At 46.4% G+C, this 24461-nt stretch overlaps 1 protein-coding gene across 2 annotated transcripts; it reads right to left on the reverse strand.

Annotated features, from left to right (window-relative positions):
- Positions 1-6051: 6051 nt before the first annotated feature.
- Positions 6052-24190, reverse strand: APCDD1L (APC down-regulated 1 like). Of its 2 annotated transcripts, XM_038166192.2 has the most exons (5): positions 24042-24190; positions 23687-23926; positions 11454-11583; positions 10396-10954; positions 6052-8219 (listed from the first exon to the last, which is right to left on the reverse strand). In XM_038166192.2, exons 2-5 carry the CDS (start codon positions 23721-23723, stop codon positions 7455-7457), a joined length of 1491 nt encoding a protein of 496 aa, XP_038022120.1. In that variant the 5' UTR covers positions 23724-23926; positions 24042-24190; the 3' UTR covers positions 6052-7454. The 2 variants fall into 2 exon arrangements, with proteins under 2 accessions (XP_038022120.1, XP_027328896.1); XM_027473095.3 differs by lacking the exon at positions 24042-24190 and having other exon boundaries at positions 23687-23971.
- Between the last annotated feature and the right edge of the window lie 271 nt (positions 24191-24461).

Consider the following 24461-nt stretch of genomic DNA (forward strand, 5'->3'; position numbering starts at 1 on the left):
ATGGGATAAAGTTGGAAACTCGCTTCACAAATTGCTAGAATTTCTTCTCACCAATAAATTATTAAGGGTGTCTAGTTGCTGCACATGTACGCTTGCAATTCTTATTATAATCTTGATTTAGCAGTCAGCACATTTACATAGTGGTGGGCACACAAAAAATGGATTTTTAGTGTCTGAAGATACTTGATATTGCAGTCACCTAATGCAAGAAAACTCTTTTTTAGCAAAAGGGTTTCATTTTCATATCCTAATTGGAACATCCCCTTAATTGTTGGGCACAATAGCAACCTAACTGTGGAATTCATAAGTTCTCAAACTATTCTTATTTTGCTTTACATAATGTCCTGAAACATCATATCCCACATTCTGTTTGCTTTATAAAGCAACTAAGAAAAAACAACCAAAAAGGCCTCTGTTTGATATTTAAGAATGCATAAAACAAGTCTTCTGAACCTCGTGTTTGTTGTGGCTGTGCTACAGCTGCAGTAGTACTCAGCAGCACTAAAGCAGCTTGGGGTTAGAGCTGCTTCCTAATTCTGTCTGAAAATGGGTTAGCATCCATTACTTAGATGCTCAAGTGAGCAAGTTGAGAAAGGACAGGTGGTGAGTGAATTGCAGTGTACATATTTGAGATTTTTTTTGATTCAGAAACTCAAAAAAAAAATCTGTATAGGAGTGAGATCAGTTCAATACCATATGTGGAAGTTAGTTTTCCCTATAATCGGATACATATCTACAAATTTAATTTACTGTTCAGAAAATATAAATATAAATCAATGTGTAGGCATTTTAGAAAGAAAAGCATCTACTGGGCAGGGGTGCTTTGCTTGCTTGTATAGAGTGAAACCTAGCTGTTCTGTAGATTGACTTGATTAAAAGATGACAATGGGCTACAATGCCAGTATAAATCATCTGTTGCAGTTAGATAAATAGAGGGATTTATTGTTAAAGCAGGGCAATGCAGATCCTTTGAACATGTCCAGCTAAGATTTCTTTATACTATGCTGACAGCTTCATGTATACTGAATCACTTTGTCTAATGGGTGTCAGTGCTAAAGTGACACTGTGCATTGTACTGCTGCCTTTTGTTTTCATTAGCTTCAGAGAACAAAGTAATTGCGTATTTCCACTACTCAAATCTGCTAAACTATAAAATATGTCTGTTTTATTAATGGGTTGATTTTTCTTTTACTGGATAAATGTAGGTTGTTTTTTAAAATAACACAAGTAAGAGCTGGCCAGAAGTCCCTAATAAGTGTGCATTTGCACTTCCAAACTGAGTGGATGCCTGTTGTTAACTCCTCCATTTCCCGTGGCTTCATTTCCTTTTACAGAGCTGTTTTCGCATTTTTACTGTGAAGAGTAAAAGTTTGAATGGTGTTACTACATTTCCATGTAGATGTTTTGCCTCCCTGTCCAGGCCTAAGTCTGTCCTGAAGCATTTGCATGAGTGAAGACCACAAAAAGGAGCTCTCTAGTCTATGAGTACAGAAACAAGGCTGCTTTTCCTTGAAGCAAACTTGAACTTTGGATCTTTTCTTGTATGATCTGTCATTGGAGAATGGCCTTTTCCAGATGGCAAAACAAAAGAAGTTAAGAAAACAAATGAATTAAGAAGAATTAATTGAAGCTGCATATTACAAGTTGACGTTATACATCTGGCATTTCTGTTTATGTTTCTACATCGGTACATTTCATTCTTATTTAATAAGTTCCTAATTTTGTGATTTTTTTTTCAAGTTTTTGAAGTGCCTATGAAGAACTGAAGAACAGCCTGCAGTAAGGCATTGTCCCCAGTTTAGCTGTACTTCATTTTTTTAATCAAATCTTTTTCTTCAGTGGAGAAACTCATAAGACCAGAAGAGCCTCCTGAGCTCCCTCCTGTTTGAGTTGGCAGAATTCCCATGCGTAATTATCCACACACAACTACTTTTAAAAGAACTTTATTAAGCCTGTACAAAGTCAAGCCCTCAGAAGTTAGGAAATGGCAAAACCAAGTGTGCATGTGCACTGTTAGTCTGCTCGGTGTGAGTACCTCACAGTATCTGATCAAGCCTTCAGCATCCACTCAAAACACGAGCTTAGGTGGACCAGAAGGTGTCTAAAGCTGCCCAGCATCATGTGCCTGACCCTGCATAACATTAAGTTCTCTTAAAACACATGTAATTGGAGTTTTGAAAGGTCACCTTAAAAAATGGTGTTACAGCATTACGGATAACGCACGTGTATGTCAGGATCGGCTCTTTTGCACCCTGTGCACAGACACCCATTCTCAACCCAAGCATCTGATCAAGCGGTGAGTAACGGCCCAAGCTGAAGCAGCAGCTCCTGGGCACACGTGTCACTGGCAGGCCACGCAGAAATATGCCTGGAGCCAGGAATTTTTGCTGCAGTTCTGAGCCCAGAAGAGTGTTCCTGTGACAGCTGCAGCCTCTCCTGCCCAGTTTCTTTTCTGACGTATTCTGCCCGAGCTGTCAGATCAGTCCAGTCCCTAGCCCCTTGGTTCAACCAAGTCATCCTCGTTCCCGCACTGCTCCTTGGCAAAGGCACTGGTGTTCAGCCCAGCCTCTTTCATTTTCCATCTCTTTCTTCCCATGGCTCCTCTTCCAGTCTTGCTCTTCCCTGTGACCTTCCCTGTGTGTCCCAGACTTCTGGCCCACAGCAGCCCTTGGTGGCTGCTTGCAGGCTGCCTGGTGGAGCAGTCCCTGATGCGTCTGGCTGCTCCCAGGTGCCGCCTCCTGCCCCGAGTTACAACTCACCCATCTGCTTCCTTTGTGATCAAGGTTGCTCATCCCTCTTCTAATTCTAGGTAGCATAGAGCTATGTGTCCTGTCAACCATCTTTCAGGCTCCAGCTTCTCTCTGCTGCTTCACTGCAGCACATCTGTTTACAGTCAATAAGAGACTTTTCAGTGCGGATTGTTTATCAAATGGAGCATTAACTCAGTGCTATTGATTTATCCAGAAGCGTTCTAAAACTTCAGTGTGTTTCGTTTTAAGAATCGTTTGGGAAGTTAAAATGCAAAATACATCCTGGAGCATTTTAAACAGAGGGGACATAAAAGTGACTAACTGGAAAATCAGGAGAACAGACCCAAGTCTAAGTTTGCCCAGAAAACTGAGCTCGTGCTTTAAATTCTTGTGCCTGCTACAGAAGCAGAAAATTAGAAAGGCAACGTGTCTGAGTAGCTCATGTGCTAAAGAAGGTACGAAAGACTTCCATGTGCAGACCTAGTGTAGGAAGCTAGTCAATGTATTCAGAATGTTTGAAATGTCTTTATTCTCTTTTGGGGGGATAGTTAAAAGTGATAAAACTTGAAAAGTATAACATTAGAAGTTGAGGGCGAGATTTTTTTAAGACGTGCCCATTGTTGTTTTTCAGCTGGTACCAACCTGCCAGTGCATCTGTGTGAGCTTGGTTTTTCTTCATAAGGTACAGTAAGAAGGCAGATATGGATTTTACAGCTGAATAGAATCCAGTGGTCAGGACTAATGTTTGTTGTTTATGTCCTAGATTCTAATACAGCTTTAGACATGGCAGTGTTTGGCTTTGTCTTGGTTAAAGATAAAGGAATCACAGAAGCTGGTGGTTTCTGTGGAACCCTGACTGCATTCTGCTGGGCATGTGGCCATGCAAACTGCTAGTGGATGCAAGTGCTGCTTCAAAAGGGTGTCATAGCTTAGCAAATTTCACATCAGATGTGGTAGTGAAGAAGAAATTAAATGGAAAACTGAAATAGGATTGGCTATTTGCTAAGAGAAAGGTAGTAAATGGCCAAAAACCCAACAATTTTGCAATCGAGAATGACTGGCTAAAAGCCCGTCTTTATTCAGTGATGAAAAGAAGGGGAAAATTAGATGTAAAAATAAAAATAAAAATAAAAAGAGAAACAGTAATCAACACGAAATGAGTTATGAAGTGTAGAAAATCAGTAAGAAAAGCAATAGCCAAAGGAAAAGAGTGAGCCAGAGTGCTTGGAGGGGGTGATAAGAGCTGAAGTACAGGGGGAATCTTTGCAGTAGGATGAGGACCGTTACTAGATGCAGGTGGTGAAACTGCTGGTGATGAGGTAAGAGAACTGAATTCATTCATTAGCAATGCTTAATAAAAAAATAAAAATAAATTACATTCATTAGGTCTAGAAAACCTGCATCAATACTTCCACAGGAGGTGTCTGAGGCCATCTCTTCTTACATGTCAACGAGAGGAGACGCAAGCAGGACAGGATGAGCTGGGTACGGTGCCTGGTTAGCCTGACAGCCCAAGGAAGGGATGGGAAAGGAGGCGAATGTTAGTGAAGGAGCGTAATCTAAGGCAGTCATTTCAGTCTATCTTTGTTTTTCCGTTTTCTTTGGGATTAAAGTCAATTGCAATATCTGCACCCCTACAAAGCCTGATGTGTTGTGATAATCACACATTTCAGAAGTGGTCTTTTAAAGAGAACCGTAATGAAATGGGGATGCTCACAGAAGGCTCATGCTGGGATCTGATACAATTCAGTGCTTCCATATCGCTGGTGAAAATACACACAAAATCTCTACTGAGAAAATGGTAACGTGACAAAAATACCCATACCCAGAACCAGAGTGAGTAAGAGCTCCACATGTGCTCCCAGTGCAGTCCCAGGGTGAAAGACTACTGACTAAGGACGTGTTCTTGTTTTGAATTATCGTTAGCAGTGGGTGATTGTACTTCTGTATGTCTCAGCTGTGAGAGCTGGGGATTTTGGATGCAATTTGGATATTTACATTTTAAGAGAGAAGCTGCATAATTGGACTGGGTGCAAAAAGAGATTCAAAAATTACTAGTGGAGTGTGAAAATGCCTTAGAGAGAGAGAGAACTCGGTTGGCTGAGTTTATCTACCAAAATTGAGAATGTCTTGATTACAGTGCACAAGTACCTTCACGCGGAGAAAATACTGAACACTGCAGCTCTCTTTGATCTTAGAAAAGAGCAAAACAAGAATCACTGACTGGCAATCAGAGCCAGGCAAATTCAAATTGGAAAAAGGCACAAATTCTTGAGAGAATAACTGTGTAATTTAGGAATGTTTCTCCAAAAATTGTGAACAGAACAATAAAAGTCGCAATATTTATGCAAATATTATTTTCATGGCTTTGCTTTCTTTTCAGAAGTATGCTTAAAGGGGGGGAAACAGGACAAAGAGGCTCCTGATGAGGCTTTCATAGGGAAGCTTAGTCAGCACATCCCATCTGCTGTGCGGGGTGGTGGAGCTGGGTGTAAGCAGGTTCCCAGCTCCTGGAGCTGAGCTGTGGTGAGTGCTGCTGCAGGAGGAGCTGGGGCTTGCTCCAGTCTTTGGTTGTTTTGTAACTTTTTTACATGGCATTATTCCCATCACCACTTTGAAAGGATGCGTGGTCTCTGAGGTGTTTTTACATCATGCAGTAGCAATGCTGAGCACTTGCGAAGTTTAAACAATTTCTATGGTATGTAAATGAAAAAAAAAAAAATATTAGCACACAGATCTCATTTATCTCATTTTTGTGTGTAAGAATGTAGAGCAGGAATTGCGTTTCCCCTCTTTTCCCCACCCTCCCAAGTACAAAGCTGCTCCCTGTTCTTGCCATGGACATCTCTGCGTCCTGCAGAAACGCCTCTTTGCTGATCTGGGGAACAGTAGCCTTTGCTTGGGGCTGCCACGAGTGATGGCAAACAGGTCTGCTGAGGGAAAAAATGTGTATGGCTCACATGAGATGCAGCTCTGCTACCCCGGCTTGCCCTGATTCGTAGCATCCTAACAGGGCATCCAAAGGAGACAAAGCCCTGCTCTCCAAAACGTGCTTCCAGTCCTTCAAACGTTTGCCCATGGATCTTCGTGCAGTAGCAGGCACCAAAGAACAGCAACCCTTAGAAACAGGGAGCTGTTCTGCCTGCCCTACTAATCCCCGGAGAAGTCTCCCTCTCCATTGTCTGCAGATGGAACTGAAGATGAGTTAGCCAAGCTTGGCCTCTTTGTGTACCAAGTACAACTGTTTATGTGCATGATTAATAGCTGATCGTGCCTGAAACACGCAAACATGCTGACAACATTTCTGTCACAATTGTACGCATTTAATAAGCATCTCATTTGAATTATTAATGTACAATTTTCCCCAAAAAAAAGTATTTTATGTTATAAAACCCATAAATTATCTAAGTACAAGCTGCAAGTTTGTAAATACAGCATTAAGAAGGTAGCTATTGCATAGATGGTTTAACAAAAATATCCTTTGTAAGATATATAGGCTTATGTGGAGGGGTTTAGCTGCTGGGAGGAGGTCTTCCCCAAGTAAGTTATGTGCTTCTTAGCTGCAGCAGACAAGGGAATGTAATTTCTTACTTTGTCCTTCTTGCTGGTGGAGCTCCAGTTGTCCTGGAGCTGGTCAGTTCTCTCTTCAGCCCCCTGTTCACTAGAGGCAGGTTTATAAGCCATCTTTATGTGAACGCCTGGAAGTGACTTCTGATTGAAAAGACAGCTGGATCAACAACCCGTGTGTCAGTACGCTTAGAGAGGAGACAGTGAAGATAAACGGCCTGAGAAGACTCGTGAGTGATCTTTCACTTTGCACGGTGCCTGGTGAGTTGGAGTCCTGACTGGCAGTGCCCGTGCCTGCTGGACATGCGTGCAGTGCCACGTTGCCTTTGCTGATGGACCGATGCACAGGCCTGCACTGCACTGGGAAAGCTGGACTAATGCAGCAAGGATGCAGCGTCTGCAGCGCTGTAAGGCTGAAAGTCGGAGCAGCTGTGCATATGCCTTCTCCATTTACTGTATCATCTCTTCTGACCAGAGTCAGGCATAGCAGTCTGTCAGGGTAATGCTCTGAGGGCGTTTTTTTGTACACAGTTAAGTGGAAGACTGTATGCTGTATCTCCATGTGTGTACATACACACACAAACTGCAGCAAGGATCTATAAACCGAGAGGCCTGATTAACCGTGCCCTTACCAAGAGCACTTGCTGACTGTGGAGCTGTTGCTGACTGACACGGCAGATCAAATTTGCACAAACAGCAGTAAGGAGTACGATGGGAGGGAACTTAACCTCAAAGAAACTCAGCAGCTGACACTTTGGATGTTTGAATTACATCTGAATCAAGCCCTTGATTAAATCTTAGCAGTGTCAAAAGCTCAAAGCAGCAATTGTAATTGATGTTGCTCTTTTTTTTCCCCTCATATTGCTAAATTATCTACTGAATGTGCAGTGCATCCATGTCACCACATTAAATTTTTATGCAGAGAAGAAGGGAGATTAGGCAATAAAGCCACAGGACAAACAGTACATAGGCATATCTTCTTGGCTTCATTCACTGTGTTTTGTTGTTGTTTTTTTTTTTAAAAAAAAGTGTTTCCAAATCTAAGTAAAACTGATTCCAGATGTACTCATTTGGAGGATATAAAAATCACGCTAGCACCAAGACTATCTGGATTCTGTGCTGTACCTGAATAGATTGCTAGTCCCATCTTAAAAACTGCAGTGCTATAAACAATAAAAAGGCCACAGGCAAAGGTTTTAGTGCTTCACTGCCGTTAGCATCCTCTTCTCCCAAGTACTTTAGACTAACATAGTTAGAGAACTCCTCTGGCGCCCCAGCACACTGGATCAGAGGCGCCTGGTATGAGGTGGGTCGCTTGTCGGGACGGTCGGGACTGGATCCGTCCGTGGGCCTCTCGCCAACGTACAGCAGGCTGCGGTCTCTCGTGTCGTGCTCCGTTTTGAAGAGCTCGTACTCTGTGTGGGGCAGCTTGATGCCCAAAGCCAAGCAGCCATTCGTTGGTGTTATATCCCGCTCTACCCCGGCACTCCAGGAGTTTGTCAGCCCACAGCTGCCTGGCTCGGAGGAGTTCAGCATCATCACCGTTAACTGGTCCATCGGCGTCACCCGAGCCTGCGTGACTTTAAAAGCCAGCTCCGTGCCGCCTCTCACCTTAGAGGAGGGGACGCCTTGGGTGTAACGCCCAGACGCGTAGATGGTGAAAGTCGGCTGCTTGCAGAGTGGGTCGGAGTAGTGGTAGTAGTAGCCTTCCCAGGTGTGGTTGTTACCGTGGAAGATGAAGTACCTGGTGAGGAACAGCACCGCGGGCCGCACCTCGCAGTGGGTGCTCACCCAGCTGCCGCTCAGCTGCATCGGCGGCTCGGCTCTGGCGGGGAGGATGGGGGGGTGGTGTTCGTCAGCTCTGTATATAATCCCACAGGCTGGGCAAGGATGCACGTGGTGCTGCGGAAGACAAAGAACAGTATTTTTGTTAACTGATAAGCCAAAAAAACCCTTTCCAGAATACTCAAAAAGCTCACGTTCCCCTCTCCCACGCCAACTGTTCAACTGCAGCAAACTTGGCCCAAGGCAGCCAAGCAGATTAAGTGAGATAAAGAGCTGCCCGGGCTCTTTGCTATTCTGGTCCCCTGGGGAGGACAGAAGGGCTGTGCTCTGCGCGGGGCCGCTGAGGACATGCGGAGGACGGGAGGAGGACGGGGCAAGGGCAGTGCTGCTGGACAGGCAGGGGGAGCTCCCTGGCCACCCCGGTCCGGAGGGAGGCAGAGGTTCACTGGGAGCTGCTGGAGCAGATGTGGCAGTGCAGAAGGAGAAGGAGAAGGAGAAGAAGGAGAAGGAGAAGGAGAAGGAGAAGGAGAAGGAGAAGGAGAAGGAGAAGGAGAAGGAGAAGGAGAAGGAGAAGGAGAAGGAGAAGGAGAAGGAGAAGGAGAAGGAGAAGGAGCTGTCCCAGGGCTCTGCCCATGCTTTGTGTGACACTCCGAGTCAAAGCAGTCCTGCAGCCGATCAAATGCCAGAGGGTTGTTTTGGGGTGGCTTGGAACTTTTTCTGGTACTTCGTACATCACAACTGATTTATTTTTAAATAACCAGGGTTTGGACATTATATCATTTTCTAGAACACGAGGTAATCTTTACTGAGCTGTCGTATGAAGCAAGGTTGAATAACTCAGTAGTTAACTGTAGGGTGGGTAATTTACATGCGAGTTGATTGGAGTCTACTGTAATTTAGTCATTTTCAGCTTGTTTTACTGCTACTGTCACGTTAATGAGTGCTGACAGTACACAGTACATTATGGCTAAATAATCCCAGAAGTTGGCAAATATATATGCTCTCCTTAGACAGGAAATTCTTTGATAATGAAAGGTAATTTGGGGAGAATGGGTTTCTTTAAAAGAGGTATAAATTTAAGGGAATAAGGGTAACATTTTCATAAAGCGGGTTAAAAAATAATTCCTAACATAGCTGTGTAGCTCTCACTAGTGCAGGCAAATGGATATTAGTTTGGTGAAAAAAGAAAGAAAAAACCCCGTGCCCAATAAAATTATCACTATAGACATGAAACCAAAAACCTTACTTGCTTAAACCAATCATGTGAAGTTATTTCTAATGTATGGCAGCTTCTAATTATCGCCAAGTGGTGACATCATGTGCGGGTACATTGGAGAGCTGTTAGCTGATTAATTACAGTGCTATATTCAGAGAGTGAATTTCAGTATCTTTAGGTTTGGTTTTAAATTAACTTTTAGAAGTGTTTATGTTTACCATCTGGTTTTGCTCATATATATGGTTTTGGCCCAGGATAACACAAGTTTAACCAATTTGAGAAGGTTATTTTTTGAGGGGGAAAGGGGTGTTGCTCTGTGGTTTTTTTTTCCAAGTCCAGTTGCTGTTGTTTGGGGTGTGGGGAAATGTTGCCCCTCAAAAGCTGCACACAAAAGATTTTTTTTCAATTAATTGAATTCCATCTAGACTGTAAAGTTCTAAGAGGATTTTTTACCCCATCTCACTACTCAATAATTTCTGAATTGATAAGCTGTGATTCAGATAAAAATACGCTTTCCTGGAAACAAAGTAAAATATAAAATAAAAAGCAACCAGGTCTCCTGCTCAGTTTTATTTATGTCAAACTAAAAGTTAAATCTCAGTGTAATAGCGTTACTCGGAGCAACTTCCTCCTCTAATGGCATTACGCTGAGGAGCAATGATTTAATGGCAGACACTTGCTTCCTCGCTCCTCTCTAAACCTGAAGGACATGACAAAGAGTGAGAGAGGATTGGAAGACAAACAGCGCGTAGGCAGCCTCTAATGATGTGCAGCCCAAAGCTTTCACTGACTGTGGTGCAGGAAACTAGGAAATTGCATTTCCTAGGAAAACAGAGCCAACGAAAAGCCATTAACTCCAGGCTCGTGCCATTGCAGGCTTATTTCTTATGCTGTAAACCCACAACCGTACCCTGCATGTCCTCCTGCAGGTCCATGGAACAACAAGGGCTCAAGGTGCAGGCAATCAGTATTTTAATAGTATGAAAATAACATGTGCTTCGCAAAGCCCAGTGAACTGATGAGGGGAGAGCTGAGCATCTGCTCGCGACAGGGGCAGTGCAAAAGCATTGCTCTTACCACGGCGCTCTGCAGCGGTCGCTGGTAACCGGTCGGTCGGTAGTGGAGCCTCTCCAGCCAGTCCGTGTGAATGTCCCCCAGGTACAGCTCTTCCACCAGCTGGCTGCCACTCTGCTGCGGCTCCAGCAAGGGCTGGTAATGCTTCTCCACCCGCACGAGGCTGAGCTCGTGCATGGCGAAGCCCAGGGCCGCGGTGCAGTCGCGCTCAGACTTGGCGCTCAGCAGTTCGTACAGGGCTCCGGGAGCCCAGGTGCGCCCCGGCGGCAGGAACCCGCTGCAGCCCTCGCTCGAGGTCTGGTTGATCCAGGAGGCCACCTCCCGCATGGCTTTCTGGCTGTGGAAAACGATGCCGACTTTGTGGAGGTGGTAGTCGGCCTCGGTGGCCCCGCGGGTGATCCAGGAGGCCTGGCGCAGGCGCAGCTTGCCCTTGATGACCAGGGAGTACGAGGGCTCCCGGCAGGAGGGGTCCCAGTAGTAGAACTGGTAAGCCTTGAAGATGCGGTTGGCGTAGAAGAGGTAGGATCGGGTGAGGAACTCGGGGCCCGGCCGCACCTCGCACCTGGGGACGGAGGCAGGGGTGAGCACGGGGCACAGCAGGCGGACAGCCCGCGTGGAGCAGGATGGGGTACAGCGGGGTGACATGGGACGAGGCCACCCAAGATGGGCGAAATTGGGGTGTGGAGAGCGCAGGGGCGAGCGTGGGGGTGAGCAGCACCGGTGGCAGCGCTCGGGTGGGTGATTTTGAGCACTTGCTCCCCAAACCCTGGGCAACCTGATCTAGCGGGTGGCAGCCCTGCCTGTGGCAGGGGGCTGGATCCGGATGACCTTTAGGGTCCCGTCTGACCCGAGCCATCCTGCGATCCTGTGAAACCCCACGGGTGCTGGTGGCACACTTTGGGCATGACACCGCACTTTGTGCCCCGGGGACGGGAGCTCTGGGGAGGGGGGCAGAGGCAAGAGGGCTGCCAGGGGGCTCGGGGCGGGGGGCACTGGGGGTCTCGGGGGTGAAAGAGGAAGAGGAAGAGGAAGAGGAGGAGGAGGAGGAGGAAGGTCCTTACCCGGTGGACACCCAGTGGCCCTCCAAGCGGGGCGGCAGCCGCGCCGCGATCCTGGCGCCGTCCTGCAGGTGGCGGAGCTGCTGCCGGCACCGCGGCTCCCAGCGCAGCGGCGGCTCCGCGGCAGCGCAGGCTGCGAAGGGCCGGGGGAGAGAAAATGGGGGCGAGGGAGAAAGAAAAAAGGGAGGAAAAAGGGCGTCAGCAGCGCGGAGGGTGCGCCCCCTCCGCTCACACCCAGCCGCGGGGCCCAGCAGAGCTCCCGGGAAGGCCCCGGGGGGTGCTCGGGGATGGGGACCCCGCTGAGGGCACCCCCAGCTGGACCCCAGCACCCACAGCTGGGCCCCAGCACCCACGGGTGGGCACCCACAGCCAGGCCCTGCCAAGCAGGACGGGCACAGACCCTGTTAAGCACCGTGGCCCAGAAACCTCCTGGGTTACGTTCACCAGAAGGTCCAGTCAGAGGCTGACACCCCAGCCGGGTTAGCGGAGAAGCGAGTGGTTGGTTAAGGATAACGAAATTTTATTTATTTAGTGTTTTCTAGCTCTGGTTTGAACAAAATGCAGGCGTATTTTTAGATGAAGTCTTCGAATCAAACTGAGCGTGCTTTGTTCCTTTTCTCTCCCTCTCCGAAGCTATTGTTGAAGCAGTAACTGGAACGGGGAATTACAGCATGGGAACATTAGACTCGCCTGTCGCCCGCCATAAGGACAGTAATTCTGTCACTTACCTCATTTCCCATAACAACGGATGTTATTGGCTTAGGGAATGTGCGAACACTCAGCTAAATCCTGAAGACCTTTGCATGCACACACACATATATATGCATATATTCCTATATGTTATTCACTCTTTACTTAGGCAGACTTCTGTGGCACTCACCATGAGTTTGCTTCAGTAAGAAACATGGGATTTGCCCCTGTAACGATGTGAAATGAGTTCCCAGCACAGCTCCTGAAACCCCACCGATTTTCTGCAGTTGGACAAGTGTCCGTCAGGCAAAGCCAGGCCCCGCAGCCTGGTGCGGTTCCAGTCCAGCGCTGCCCCGGGTTTATTAGCCCAGCCGGCGTTCACTCGCCCGAGCTGTGCTTTGCAATTTTTGTAGTAGTGTGCTGGAAAATTTCAAGCCAACTTTTATGGGTTATGCACATGTCATCCATTCCCCTCCACTCAAGATCACGACTGGAGATCTGATCAAGATCTGATCTTTGTGTGCTCCACAACAAATCACAACTGCTCCTCCTAGTCCCCGTGAGCCAACACCTTCGTATAGCCTGAACCACCCCATGATCTTTGTAGGGAGCTTTGTTTAAACCAAACCTCTCATTTGAAGGGAAACCCAAACCATCTGACTGTACGTGAGGGAAGGAACTGCTGCAATCACAAAGGGCCTGAGCCAGGCTGGGAGGGCACAAGCACCTCTCTGAGCAGCGCCCTTGTAACAAGAAGTGTTTGCGAAGGCAGCTAGCACATGTGGGTCTGCTGTCAACCATGGGCAAGACTACATACAAGCAGCTGAGCAACGTCAGCAAAATTCCCTGGCTCAAAAGCTTGGGATGTAACACCAATATAAACAGTCGGGGCCAGATTCACAGCTGGGGTCTACCAGGGAGGCTCCCTCGATTCCCAGCAGCCAATATATTCCGAGACAGGAGCCTCTCCTCTCTGGCATCAATGCGTCCTCCATGCACACGGGGTCAACTGCCTGCTGAAAATCTTCAGCATCTGTTTGCCACAAATACACACAAGCCCTACACCAAGCCAAACGGCAACTCAGCAAATAAACCCTTGTGCAATTCAGAGGCTCCTGAACATGTGGCAAAGCAGAGGCATTTCCATTCAAATGGTATTTTATTACTGATCTAATACTATACAACTTAAGACTTATGTCTGATACACAAATTGAGTCTCTGCCATTTGCAAAGGTTTTACACATCACAGTAACAGCATCTTTGAAATGCATTTGTGCAGATTTTAGCACACAAACCCTTAAACTATCACAGGTCACAAAGGGAATAACCACATGGAAAATGAAGCCCCCAGCTAAGCAGGGGAGCAGTAACAGAAGCAGCCTACCTACCTAAAGGCTAGTGAAACCAGCCGTGGATGTTCTGGTACCTCACTACGCACTGGAGTGCATAAACTAGCTGGAAAGACATATTATTAGTGTTAAGGGGTCTTTCTGGAGCAGACTTACAATTGTACTGTTTTAATCATCTGTAAGGGCTTGACATGGCGAGCAGGGATAGCCAGCTCCTTCACAATTGCTTTCATAGTGCTTCCTAAAGAGCAGTTCCTGTGAGCCCTCATATGAAAAGCAGACAATATTGAATGACAAAACTCATTGTTATTAGTTACGCCTTCATTTCAGGATCTCTGTGGGTGCCCAGGGTTAGGGCTCTGCACTTTCATCCCACTTCTGCCATGACTTTGCTCTGTGCCCTCAGGAAAATTTACTCCCATGTATGCCTTACCCCTGTGTGCTTCTTTACACAGCTGCAAAATACACCAAGCTTCATCTGCCTGCCCTATCATGAGGCCTAATTACTGGCAAAGCTTTTGCAGATCTTTCAGTTCAAGGACAGTCCAGACTGAATTACATTTAAAAACACATGAAATCATTATCCTAGAGAATACTGTAAACTAAAAAATAACTGTATTTGGATTAGAGGTAACAGACTATACAGGCCAAATTTGCTCTTGCTCATAACCACAGAAAGACTCCAGAGGTGTTGGTGCAGTCTATAGTTATACCGAAATAACAGTGCAAAGTATAGCCGCATGCTGAACTTGCTAACTGCTGTGTGTGTGTGTTTATTGCAGCAGAAGCTTCAATATTTGACTGAACCCTTATTGCTACTTTTGGCAGAAACACCAAAAGTCTACATTGTTTGAGAGCACAGACACTTTGGCAACACCATCACAAGATTTTGACACGTTCAATAGAAAAGGGAATTTTTATAATCAGGATCACACTCCATGGGAAAAAAAAAAAAAAAAAGAGAGAGAGAGAGAGAAAGAAGAAAAAAGAAAGAAAAAAAAAAAAGCTCCAGAATGTAAACATTTGACATGATAGGAATTCCTAAGGATTTTGTCTTACTTAACTGTACACAAGACTCCAAGCTGGATGCATCCTCAAACCAAAAGCTACTGGCTTGTATCCAAATTTTGTGGCTGCTTTTCTCTCTCAAATACTCCAAGCCCAGTCCCACCAGATCCAAACAGTCTTTCAACTTGGAAAAGTTCAGTTCCAGACCTAAAATCTGTAGTTAGGGCACATTTCTATTCCAAGAGCAGCATGAAGCGGCTGTCACTCATATGTCACTCTGTTACTTAGCCCCTGGGGAAGCGCATCAGGGCAGCTTCTCTCTCCGTCAAATTGACTGCTTTATAGAGTTGTTATTGGGGGGGAGGAGGAGGAAATTATTCACAATTCATCTTCAAGACAAAAATACCCATTCATAGGAAAATCTAAAAAAAACCTCAACTGTGATCTCTTCCACTCACTCGTTATCCTGTCTGTCTGTATTGATTAACCACAAGCGTTTCCAGAGAGCTCCTCAGTGCAGCAGCTAGACAAAACAGTATCTTTTTCCAGCTTTCTGGTGCGTGCTGCATCCAAAGCACTGGCCCAAGGTCTCCAGGCAATAGGGCTGCACAAGCTCTCAGGCAATTAGGAACGCCAGTACCCAGGAACAGAGGCTGATCCCTGGAATCAGCAGAAACTGGATCAAGCCTTGAGGCAACTGCAGTAGCAAATACTAATCAACTCTTCCACACACTCATTTGTATAAGCAACTTTTAGAAAAATCAGACCCGCAGCATCAAATGATAGAAAGGCAGAACTGGAAATTCCTACACACAGTAAATTCTTGGTAAAATTAGGACGAAAGATTCCTAGGCAATGGCCAAGCCTGAAATGAGAACCTGCCACGGGGGCTGTGCTACAAACTACTGTATGCTGCAGATTCAGACCCACTTCTCTGTTATGAAGGAAAAAAATACCAGCCAGGAGAGAAATACTGTAACATGCCTTGTTGGAAACAAATCTTGTTTGTGTTCCTCCACACAGATTGACTTTGGAAAAAAGCAAAGTTGAGTCACACATCTGTTTCTTTATAAATGGAGGAGAAAATGCATACATTAGAGTTTGCACCAAATTAGTTACTGCAGATCAACTCTTCTCCAGAGCTAGATTGCTTAATCTGTTACATGTTATTGCCTCCTATGGCCAGAATTTATTATTTCAATTTATAAATCTAATGTTTCAGTTAGTCACACATTCACAGGGATAAGATCAGTGCCTGAAGTCATGGAGCATTACACATTTCTTCATTTAGAGATGACATAAAACCTTTGATATTTTCTAAGGAATGTTCAGACTGGAATGAAGTGGATGATAAGAAACATATCGATATATTCTGCATGCACAAATTGTACTTATCCGCACAGACATCATTAACAGAGCAAAACAGTGTTTCCTTAGTGTTTTTCTCTCCTGAGAGCATGCAGAATTGATTTTGGGTTAGCCACTAAAGGAATAAGCATTCTTTCAAAAGCAAAGATGTCTGTATTAAGCAAATCGATTTCTCTTGCATTTGTGTGGAGATTAAGTTAGTGGTGCTTTTTATTCGCTCAGAATAAGGCATTCCCAGGAGAACAATTCTGTGGGAAGATATATATTTTATTTTATAATACTATAAAGTTAAAAAACTTAAATATAACCCACTGGGGGTGGAATACTGTATCACATCACAGTTTTGCATTTTGCTTATCTGCAAACTAAACCCAGTTCAGCACAGGACTTAAGCACACGCTTAAGTCTAATTGGTTTCAGTGAAACTTAAGCATGAGCTTCAAATTAAGCCAGTTCATGAACATTTTTCCTGATTAGTAATGCCTCCCTGAACTGATGCCAGAATGTGGTCAAGTGGTTGAGGGACGATGCCAGTGCTTTCACTGGAGTACTGTTTGGCTTCTGGAAAAGTATTTCTATTATTCATCCCTTCTCTTATTTGTCAGTAAAATGGGTATAGTTATATATAGCTTTTTTACCGGTTTGATGCTCAGTTCATGCTATTTGCAAAATGCTTTGAATTCACTAGAAGTTTCGCGGTATTCTTTCAGGGGTGGCACAGTAAGTGTATTACATATGTTAGCCATCATTGCAGAATAACCATATATGAAATTCTGCAGATCCTAGGAGGGAACTCAGCTCACTCAAAAGTCCCAAGGAGACCAGGATTTTAGAGAAGAACTTTCTGAAACATACTTTCACCCTGTAACTTTAAGCATATTAAAAAAAAAAGTTCAGACGCTGTATTAAATGGCTTTAGCCTAGCTGTCTTCTGAGGCTGTGATCTTTGTCTGATTTGTTTCATGTCCACGATTAAAATAGTGAAGCACTTCTGGTGAGTTGACTAGAGGTTTTTAAGGCACTAGAGAGGTAAATATTTTACTCTTGGAAACATGGAGCCATTTGTTTCTCCTGTAAGTGTCATGTCCAGGGACAGATGACAAGACAGATGGGATTTGCAGCAGGGAAGGGAGAAGATTTTCTCTCCCGCATCCCAGAGATCCTCTTCAATATAAACTACATTTACATAAAATGGCTCTTAAAACTGCTCTCTCTGGCTGTTTACCCTGAAGAAGAAAACCAGGCCTAACACTGTCAATGGGATTGCAGGGCTTGATCCCACTTTCATTGGAGTCATAAATAGGAAAGATCCCATGACCGTAACTACACAGCATCAGGCCCTTATTCAGAAAATGCCCTTCCCCACAAGCTGGCAGTGAGCACTCACTGGAAGAATGAAGGGCACAAAGGAGAAATGGGATACGGCCTGCTGTCTCCCCAGATGGAGCGAGCACAGCAAGGCACACCACTTGGCACAGAGGACCAGGGTGGCATGATGTGAAACAACAGCCCCAGCGGTGGGTGTGAGCACATCCTCCCACAAAATATCTCCTGGGGTTAACGTTGCCCACAGTGCCAGGCCTTTTGGTTACACGACGGGGCCTTACTCGCCATGCCCATGCCGGCCTGGCAGCCCACAGGCACCACGGAGCCACCTCAGCCCTTCCTTCTTCCTCCCTCCACCCTGAAGGCACCATGAGGCCTCAGCAAGAGGCCTTCTTACGCCTCTCCCACAGCTAAAACAGTCCAAGGCGAACGATTTCCTCAAGAACAGCTGAGCAATGCCATATGGCCAGACAGTCCCCAGCTGGCCCAGCCGCTGTGGGCAGCAGCAAGCTGTCTGCTGCCAGCCCCGCAGCAGGGACCAGGCAGCGGGCAGGTGTCCCGTGCCAGCTAAGAGCCCCGGCCACGGCCACCGAAACCCACAGCACAGAGGGGAAGGGGTGGTTAATCAGAAGAATTAAGAACTAATGGGATAATTGCTGGTTGCATCCTTTTTTCAGCGTTGGCAAGCACTGGAAAAAAAGCAACTGGGTTCAGGCAACACTAACACATTGTGACGTGTGTTAAGCTCTGACCAGTATTGCCGCAGAAGTCTGGCACAGAGAAACACTGAAGTAAAAGGCAACAGAAAGTGAAGGGAAGAAGGGGAATGCTCGAGCTTTTTTCCTTGAACACAGGTGAGAGTTTAAATTGGATTTCGGTGACATGGGGGAGATAAAAGTGCAATGATCTCTAATTCCCTGGACACCTGGATGGGGGAGTCCAGTGAGAACAGCTGGAGGAAGGCCTTTCCTCTCCAAACCAAAAGCAAACCCTCTCAGTCCAAGGCTGAACAACACCCTAGGGGTACAACTGTGACTCAGTTAAATTCTAACCAGAATTCGTATTCTAACCAAATGGGAAATATTACATCTATCTTCTTTAATTTAGATAAGATGGAAACTCATTAGAAAATATAGTGCATGGTTTCAAAATTCATGGCACACCATCATTTTGAATGTATAGAGCACCCATGCAGTTTTGGCAATTCCTTCAAACCCTTGCACAGGCACTTTATTAGTGGCTATTGTGGCCATTTTTAATAGTGATGGCTAAGCATATTTTTTCCCAGAGTGCTTTGAAGAGTGGAACTGGTAATCAGGCAAGGGCTTGGCTATAAAATGCCCACATCATTTTAAACATCTAAATCACTCACATGGACCGTAAGCACAGAGAAGACCACCCACCACATAATATTAACATAAATATAGCATTTACCCAAAGCAAAATGAGCAACTGGAACTGGCGGGAGTTGAGAGCAGAACAACAAAAAACGATTAGGGGGTGGGAGGCATTGAGTTACGAAGCAAGATTTAAGAGAGCAGAGTGCATGTAGCCTGGCTGAGTGACAGCTGGGGAGAGATGGACATGATAACAGCCTATAAATATTCACAAAGCATAAACACCAAGGAAGGGAAGGAATTCCTTACACTGAATAAAGAGGTTCTGTTGGGAGTGAATGAAGAGGGGAAAAAATGTGGCTTGTATATCAGGGTGAACTTCTCGAGGCACAATCCAGTAGGCAGCACAAGTCCACTTGCTTGGCAGGATTTTGAGGGGTTGAACAAAGCTTTAGCACAGCAGGGAATAACTCGCTCTTGGCAGGGAGTTGGCGGGATGCTGAGAGTGGCCTTTCAGTCTCCCACTGCCATGGAGCAGTCCCAGTCCCTGGCTCCCACGGGAGACAGCTGCTCCCCTGTGTAAGCTCATTGTTTGTCGTCCTTCTCACTGAAATCGCCTCCACGGGACCAGAAATACGGGCCAGAAGCAACAGGGCATTTAGGTCCGTAACGACATAAATGACCACAGTAGGTTCTAACTGCTGGACACAGCTGGGAATCCCAGTGTGTCCCCGCAATGTCAAGTTCTCACTGCTGAAAATCTAAGTCCAGGAAATTAGATTATAAACCCTCTAAAAAAAGAACGATCCTTTTGTTCTCTCCTTATTTAGCACCTAACACAATAGGACTCTTGGCAGTGCTGCAAGTATACTGTTTATAGTAATAAAAATAGGATCTAATGGGATCTAATAGTCTGAGGCTACTTGGCTCCCACAAAACCAAGGAGGAGAAGGGCATTCAAAAGCAGTCATAGTGGAGGGTATCCTCAGAGAAAGTGGTTCATGCTCAAAGGTGGTAAACTGATACGCATCCCACACCAGAAATATGCACGCATGTTTAACTTAGAATCACAAGTGACCACAGAAAAAGGTTACTTGTTCAGCTGAGGCAGAGAATTAAAGTTACTTCTAACATGTGTTTTGGGGTCTGGGTGTGGTTTCTAGATAGCCTGAAATTTCAGTCTACTGTTTTGCCTGTCAACATTAGCCAAGTTTTGATGTGTTCCAGTTCTCTTAAACACTGCCGACAGATGCTGAAATCAAAGCTGACATTCAGCCTACGCACTGCATAATCTAATAAAGGGACTCGCGCTACTCAAAATTAGCAAAACTTAGGATTTTTTCACAGCAAAACTTTGCTGTCGCTTATATTTTCACTCACCTTTTCCAGGGAGTCTAACCAGGAAAAAAAAAATCTGTGAGAATGAGCTTTAAAAATGAAGTGTCATCATGGTTTTGTATTAGCAGGACAGAAGAGACACTTAAAAGCCATAACCTGTGTCCAGCACCTGTGGATTTAGTAAGTGGGAACAAGGTGAATCCAGTTCTCTCAGTGGTGAGCTTGGAGTTTAAGTTGTTCTGAGTACAGGGGCAAAAGCTCATTTCCAAGGATCTCTGTCTTTGACGCGGACAAGACCAAGATGTCACAGATTTGTCAGTGCTTCATATCAACACAGTAGAAACCCTGGGGAGGGATTTTTTTACGTGACTGATCAAATGGGTGCACTTATGCTTAAGGCTTTATTTTAAAGACTAGACTTAAGCAAATCTCTTTGAACCCTCAGTGGTGAGATTTCTCTTGTTGATTTATGTACCATCACACCAGTTCTGAGTCAAGAAATGTTGCTGAACTGATCCAAATGTCTCTCTTACAGTGCCATAGGAGCTGAGCTTCATAGCAGCATTCTCACTTTCAGTTCAACTCAAACCATGATTATTTAAAAAGCTGTTCAGTGAAAATGAAAAAACATCAGCATGAAAGACATTATCACACCATCACCCTGGTAAAAATAAAAAAATAAAGATGTATTTGAACCCCTTTATCACTTAACAATCTGGAGCTTTGGCTTTTCACATAGACATCAGATTTTTTTCCTAATACACAGAAACACAACTTTCCCAATTTCACACTTTACAGCATGAGACCTTTTAACTCCCTAAAGAAAAAAAAAGAGAAAAAATAACAGATTGCAGATTACTAACCCCTCAGATGTTACACAATTTAAATTGGGTAGAGAAGGAGCTGTCGTATGAATCATATTTTCAGGTTCTGGCGGAACCCTTAGCCTACAGGAAAAGGGTTACATTTTAAAATTCCCACTTTATCACTGTCAGTTTCTTGGTATTATTGTAGCTGAGATGCTCTTTCTTAAAATCAGTTAGTAATTCTGTTTTCACAGCCTTATCTTCCTTAGCAAATAGGTAAGAAAACCAGAGGTACTGTGTAACAGTATTGTGTAGGTGCTTCCTAATTTTGAGGTTGATTATAGCAGTGATGGTATCTCATCCATGAACGCGTTGTTTTTATAGATGACATATGCTGTGTTGTGGGGAAACACAGGATCCCATTGAAAGCAAAATCTCTTTCCAAACTTTGTTCTGCCAGATGCAGCCTCCCCTAGCATTGGATTCCAGCTTTGGTTTTCTTCATAGCAATTTCTGGCTTTTGAAAATCTCCTTACTCAACAATTTGTGCTTGTGGGGAAAATATAGAAACCACACGATATTTTTTTCACTTGTGCTTTTTTTACATCTCAGCCCTGTTTTTATCTATATCCATATACTTTGAAACATGGCTAACCTATCATTATGGAAGAACAAATAGAGTCAAATCACACAACCCAGCATAATACATTAGTTGTTGATTTTTTGGCCAGCTAGAGAAATGAAGAAGAAAAAAACGCCAACTTGGAAAAAATAAATTAGCAAAGTAAACATTGCCCAAAACAAACATTTGATCCAAAGACAATGATATTAATTTCCTAGTGGGTATAAAATATATATGTATGTGCGAATACATACATCTAGATTTAATTCACTGCTACCATTTAGAGGATTCTCTTCCTAATCACACAAATGAATGCAGCTGCTGATCTTATCTTATCTTACCCCATCACAGTTATTTTCAAATTTAAAATAAACTTTGGAAGCAAGAATAGATCTTTTATGTTAAAACCATGGAGGAGAAGCTACACATGAAAAATATCAGTGTGGTGTTATTGGAATGTAAAGACTTTAATGAAAGCTTAGGTAAAAACTCAGCAAGTCTCTCGGGACATTTCCAAGAATGAGTGATTCTTTGCTGGAGGAGACTCCAAAATCTGATCCAGTTACCTAACTGAAGCATTTTTTCAACTAATTATGCGCTGGTGTCATACTGATTTTCAGTTTTATGCAAAATTCAGAATACCAGTCTTGCTCACACTGAAGTCACTGGCAAACCTTGCTTTGGTTTTAATGAGTTCTGGATCTGACTTAGCTATTTAAACATATGTTTTAGGGTCCAACTTCTGTTCTTACTGAAATCAGTGGAAAATTTATCACTGACATTAGATGGAAAAGTGTTGGGTTCTAATTAGATTGGACTAAAACTGTATGACAATTTAAGAAAGCATTCTAATTAGACTTGTATGTTTAATCTTTCATAATACAGTATAACAGATCTGTGAGCAGAGCAACTTGCATAAATGAAATCTATAGAGAGGCAGAATACTTATTTCTCAACCTGTGAAGCCTTGTATTTGGGGGACACTGTATGACGAAGATCCCAGATAAGGAGAGCAGAAAAGTAACTTTATACAAATGCAAATACTTATGCAAATAATTTCCAGTAGCTGTCACTACACAGTTCTTCTGCAATGCTCACTTAACAGAGCCCCAAGTTTAAGGGGCCAAGTAAGTGTGATAGTGTGCTGCCCAAAGTCTCAGAGGAGTAAAGCAAGTGGTAGAAGGGAAAGAAAGGAAAGGAAACCCAGCTGTCTGGATATCCAGGGTCCAGGCTGCACAGGGGGCATGGGAGCTCTCTCCCCACCTTTCCCTTCACCTGTTCAGGGGTGTGGAGTTTCACTCAAGGGTCTCCCGTGCATTGCCTAGGAAAACACTGTCCAAGGATGGGGAAGCCTTCCCCAGGCTCTGCTCTTTGTCATAAACAGAAATCACTTTGCCTTTTTCACAGCACAGTTGTCTTTGTTCTCCCATGTAGCCTCTTTAGCCAGAACCTTTTCTTCTGAAACTGCTTCAGGAGCTGTGGGGTTGCAAGAAGCCTTAACGAAAGGCAGCCGCAAAGATGCAGCCTGCACTGCTTGTGGGGGGGGGGGGGTCGGCACAGCTGGGGCTCGGTGTCCCTGGAGGAGACTTCTGAAGCAGTCCCAGGCCGGGGCAGGTGCTGGGCTCCCTCCCAGGGATGTCTCCCAGCAGCTCTGCAAAGCCACTGGGAATCCCCTGAGCCCTTCCTTGAGCCACGCCGAGCTGCAGCGCTCCCCGTGCTCCGCCGGCCGGCCGGGAGCGAGCGGCGATGGCCGGGGGGCTGCTCCCCTGCCCTGCCACCCCCCGGCACCCCCAGGCTGCGGGGAGGCGAGGACGGGACAGGTTTGGGCAGAGGGTCCCGCAGCCTGGCACCCTGCACCCAGGGGCAGAGAGGGGACCCTGGGCGAGTTGTGCCCCCCGGCACAGCCACACACACCGGTCCCACAGCCCGCCAGCATCCCCGGGACTCCGGGCTCCTTCCCGGGGCTCTCCCTGCGGGAAGCGGCGCTGCGAGGAGCAGGAGCACGGCCGGGGACGTCCCGGGGAGCGGGGCTGAGGCTCCGGGTGCCTCCTGCCCGGCCCGGGGCTGCGGGGGGCACCCCGGGACCCCCGGTCCTGCAGCACCGAGCCCTGCTGGACGATTTCTTTTAAATCCTTTCACTCCCGGCACCTTCCGTGCTGCTTCTTCGCACCCGCTTCGCAACCTCCCTGCACCCGCCTCGCATCCCTCCTCCTCAGCTGAGGAACTGCTGCGCTCCGCTCTCCCCTCGCACTCTTCACCCACGCTCCCTGCAGCCTCCTAACAACCCCCTGCCCGCCCTCCCTGCACCCTCCTCGCCACCCCCCTTTTGCTCCCGGTGGAGCACCCCGAGGGGGCGACCCCTCTCCCACCGCCACCCCCCGGTGCCACCTACCTAGGAGCAGCCCTGCGAGCCACCAGCACCGGAGCATGGTGGGCGCCCTGGTTCGTGTCGCCGAGCCGCCGGCCGAAGAGGGGCGATGGCCGCCGGTGCCCGGGGAGCTCAGCGGGGAGCGGCGCCCGGTGGCGGCGCAGCCATGGGCGGCCCCCGGTGCCCGCGGCGGGGGGACCCCGACTTCAACCCGGCGAGAGCTGGGAGGGAGGCTCCGGAGCGGTCCCCGTGCTCAGCCACAAGCTTGCGAAGAGGGGAAAAAATATATATTTAAAAAGGGAAAAAAAAAAAAAAAAAAAAAAAAAGCAACTCAACCCCCGCCTTCGCTGTGAAGTGCGTCCCCCCCCCACACACACACCCCCGGCTGCTGATAGCTCTAATGGAGCTTGGCAGCCGCAGGTTCAAGTTGCCAGAAGAGGTGGAGACTCCGCCGCCTGCGCCCCACATGCGGCCGCGCATCGCACACGCCGAGGGGGCTGCCCCGCCGCGGCTCCCCCGGCACCCCCGGCACCGGCACCCAAAGCACCGGCACCCCTGGGACCGGCACCCCTGGGACCGGCTCCCCCCCGTGCCCCTCCCGGGACCGGCTCCCCCCCGGGGACACCGGCTGAGCCTGAGGGCCGGTCTCGGTCGGTGTCGCCCCCACTTCGGCCCTGGCTGCCCGGGGCCAGCGCTCTCCTCAGCGGGGCGCCCCCGGGGTCGTCCCACACAGCCCCACGGCCACCATGGCCCACGGCTCCCTCACATGTTGTGGGCATGGTTGTCCCGCTATGGCCCA

The sequence above is a fragment of the Anas platyrhynchos genome, chromosome 21 (genome assembly GCF_047663525.1).
Source record: "Anas platyrhynchos isolate ZD024472 breed Pekin duck chromosome 21, IASCAAS_PekinDuck_T2T, whole genome shotgun sequence".
NCBI classification, from domain to species: Eukaryota; Metazoa; Chordata; class Aves; order Anseriformes; family Anatidae; genus Anas; species Anas platyrhynchos.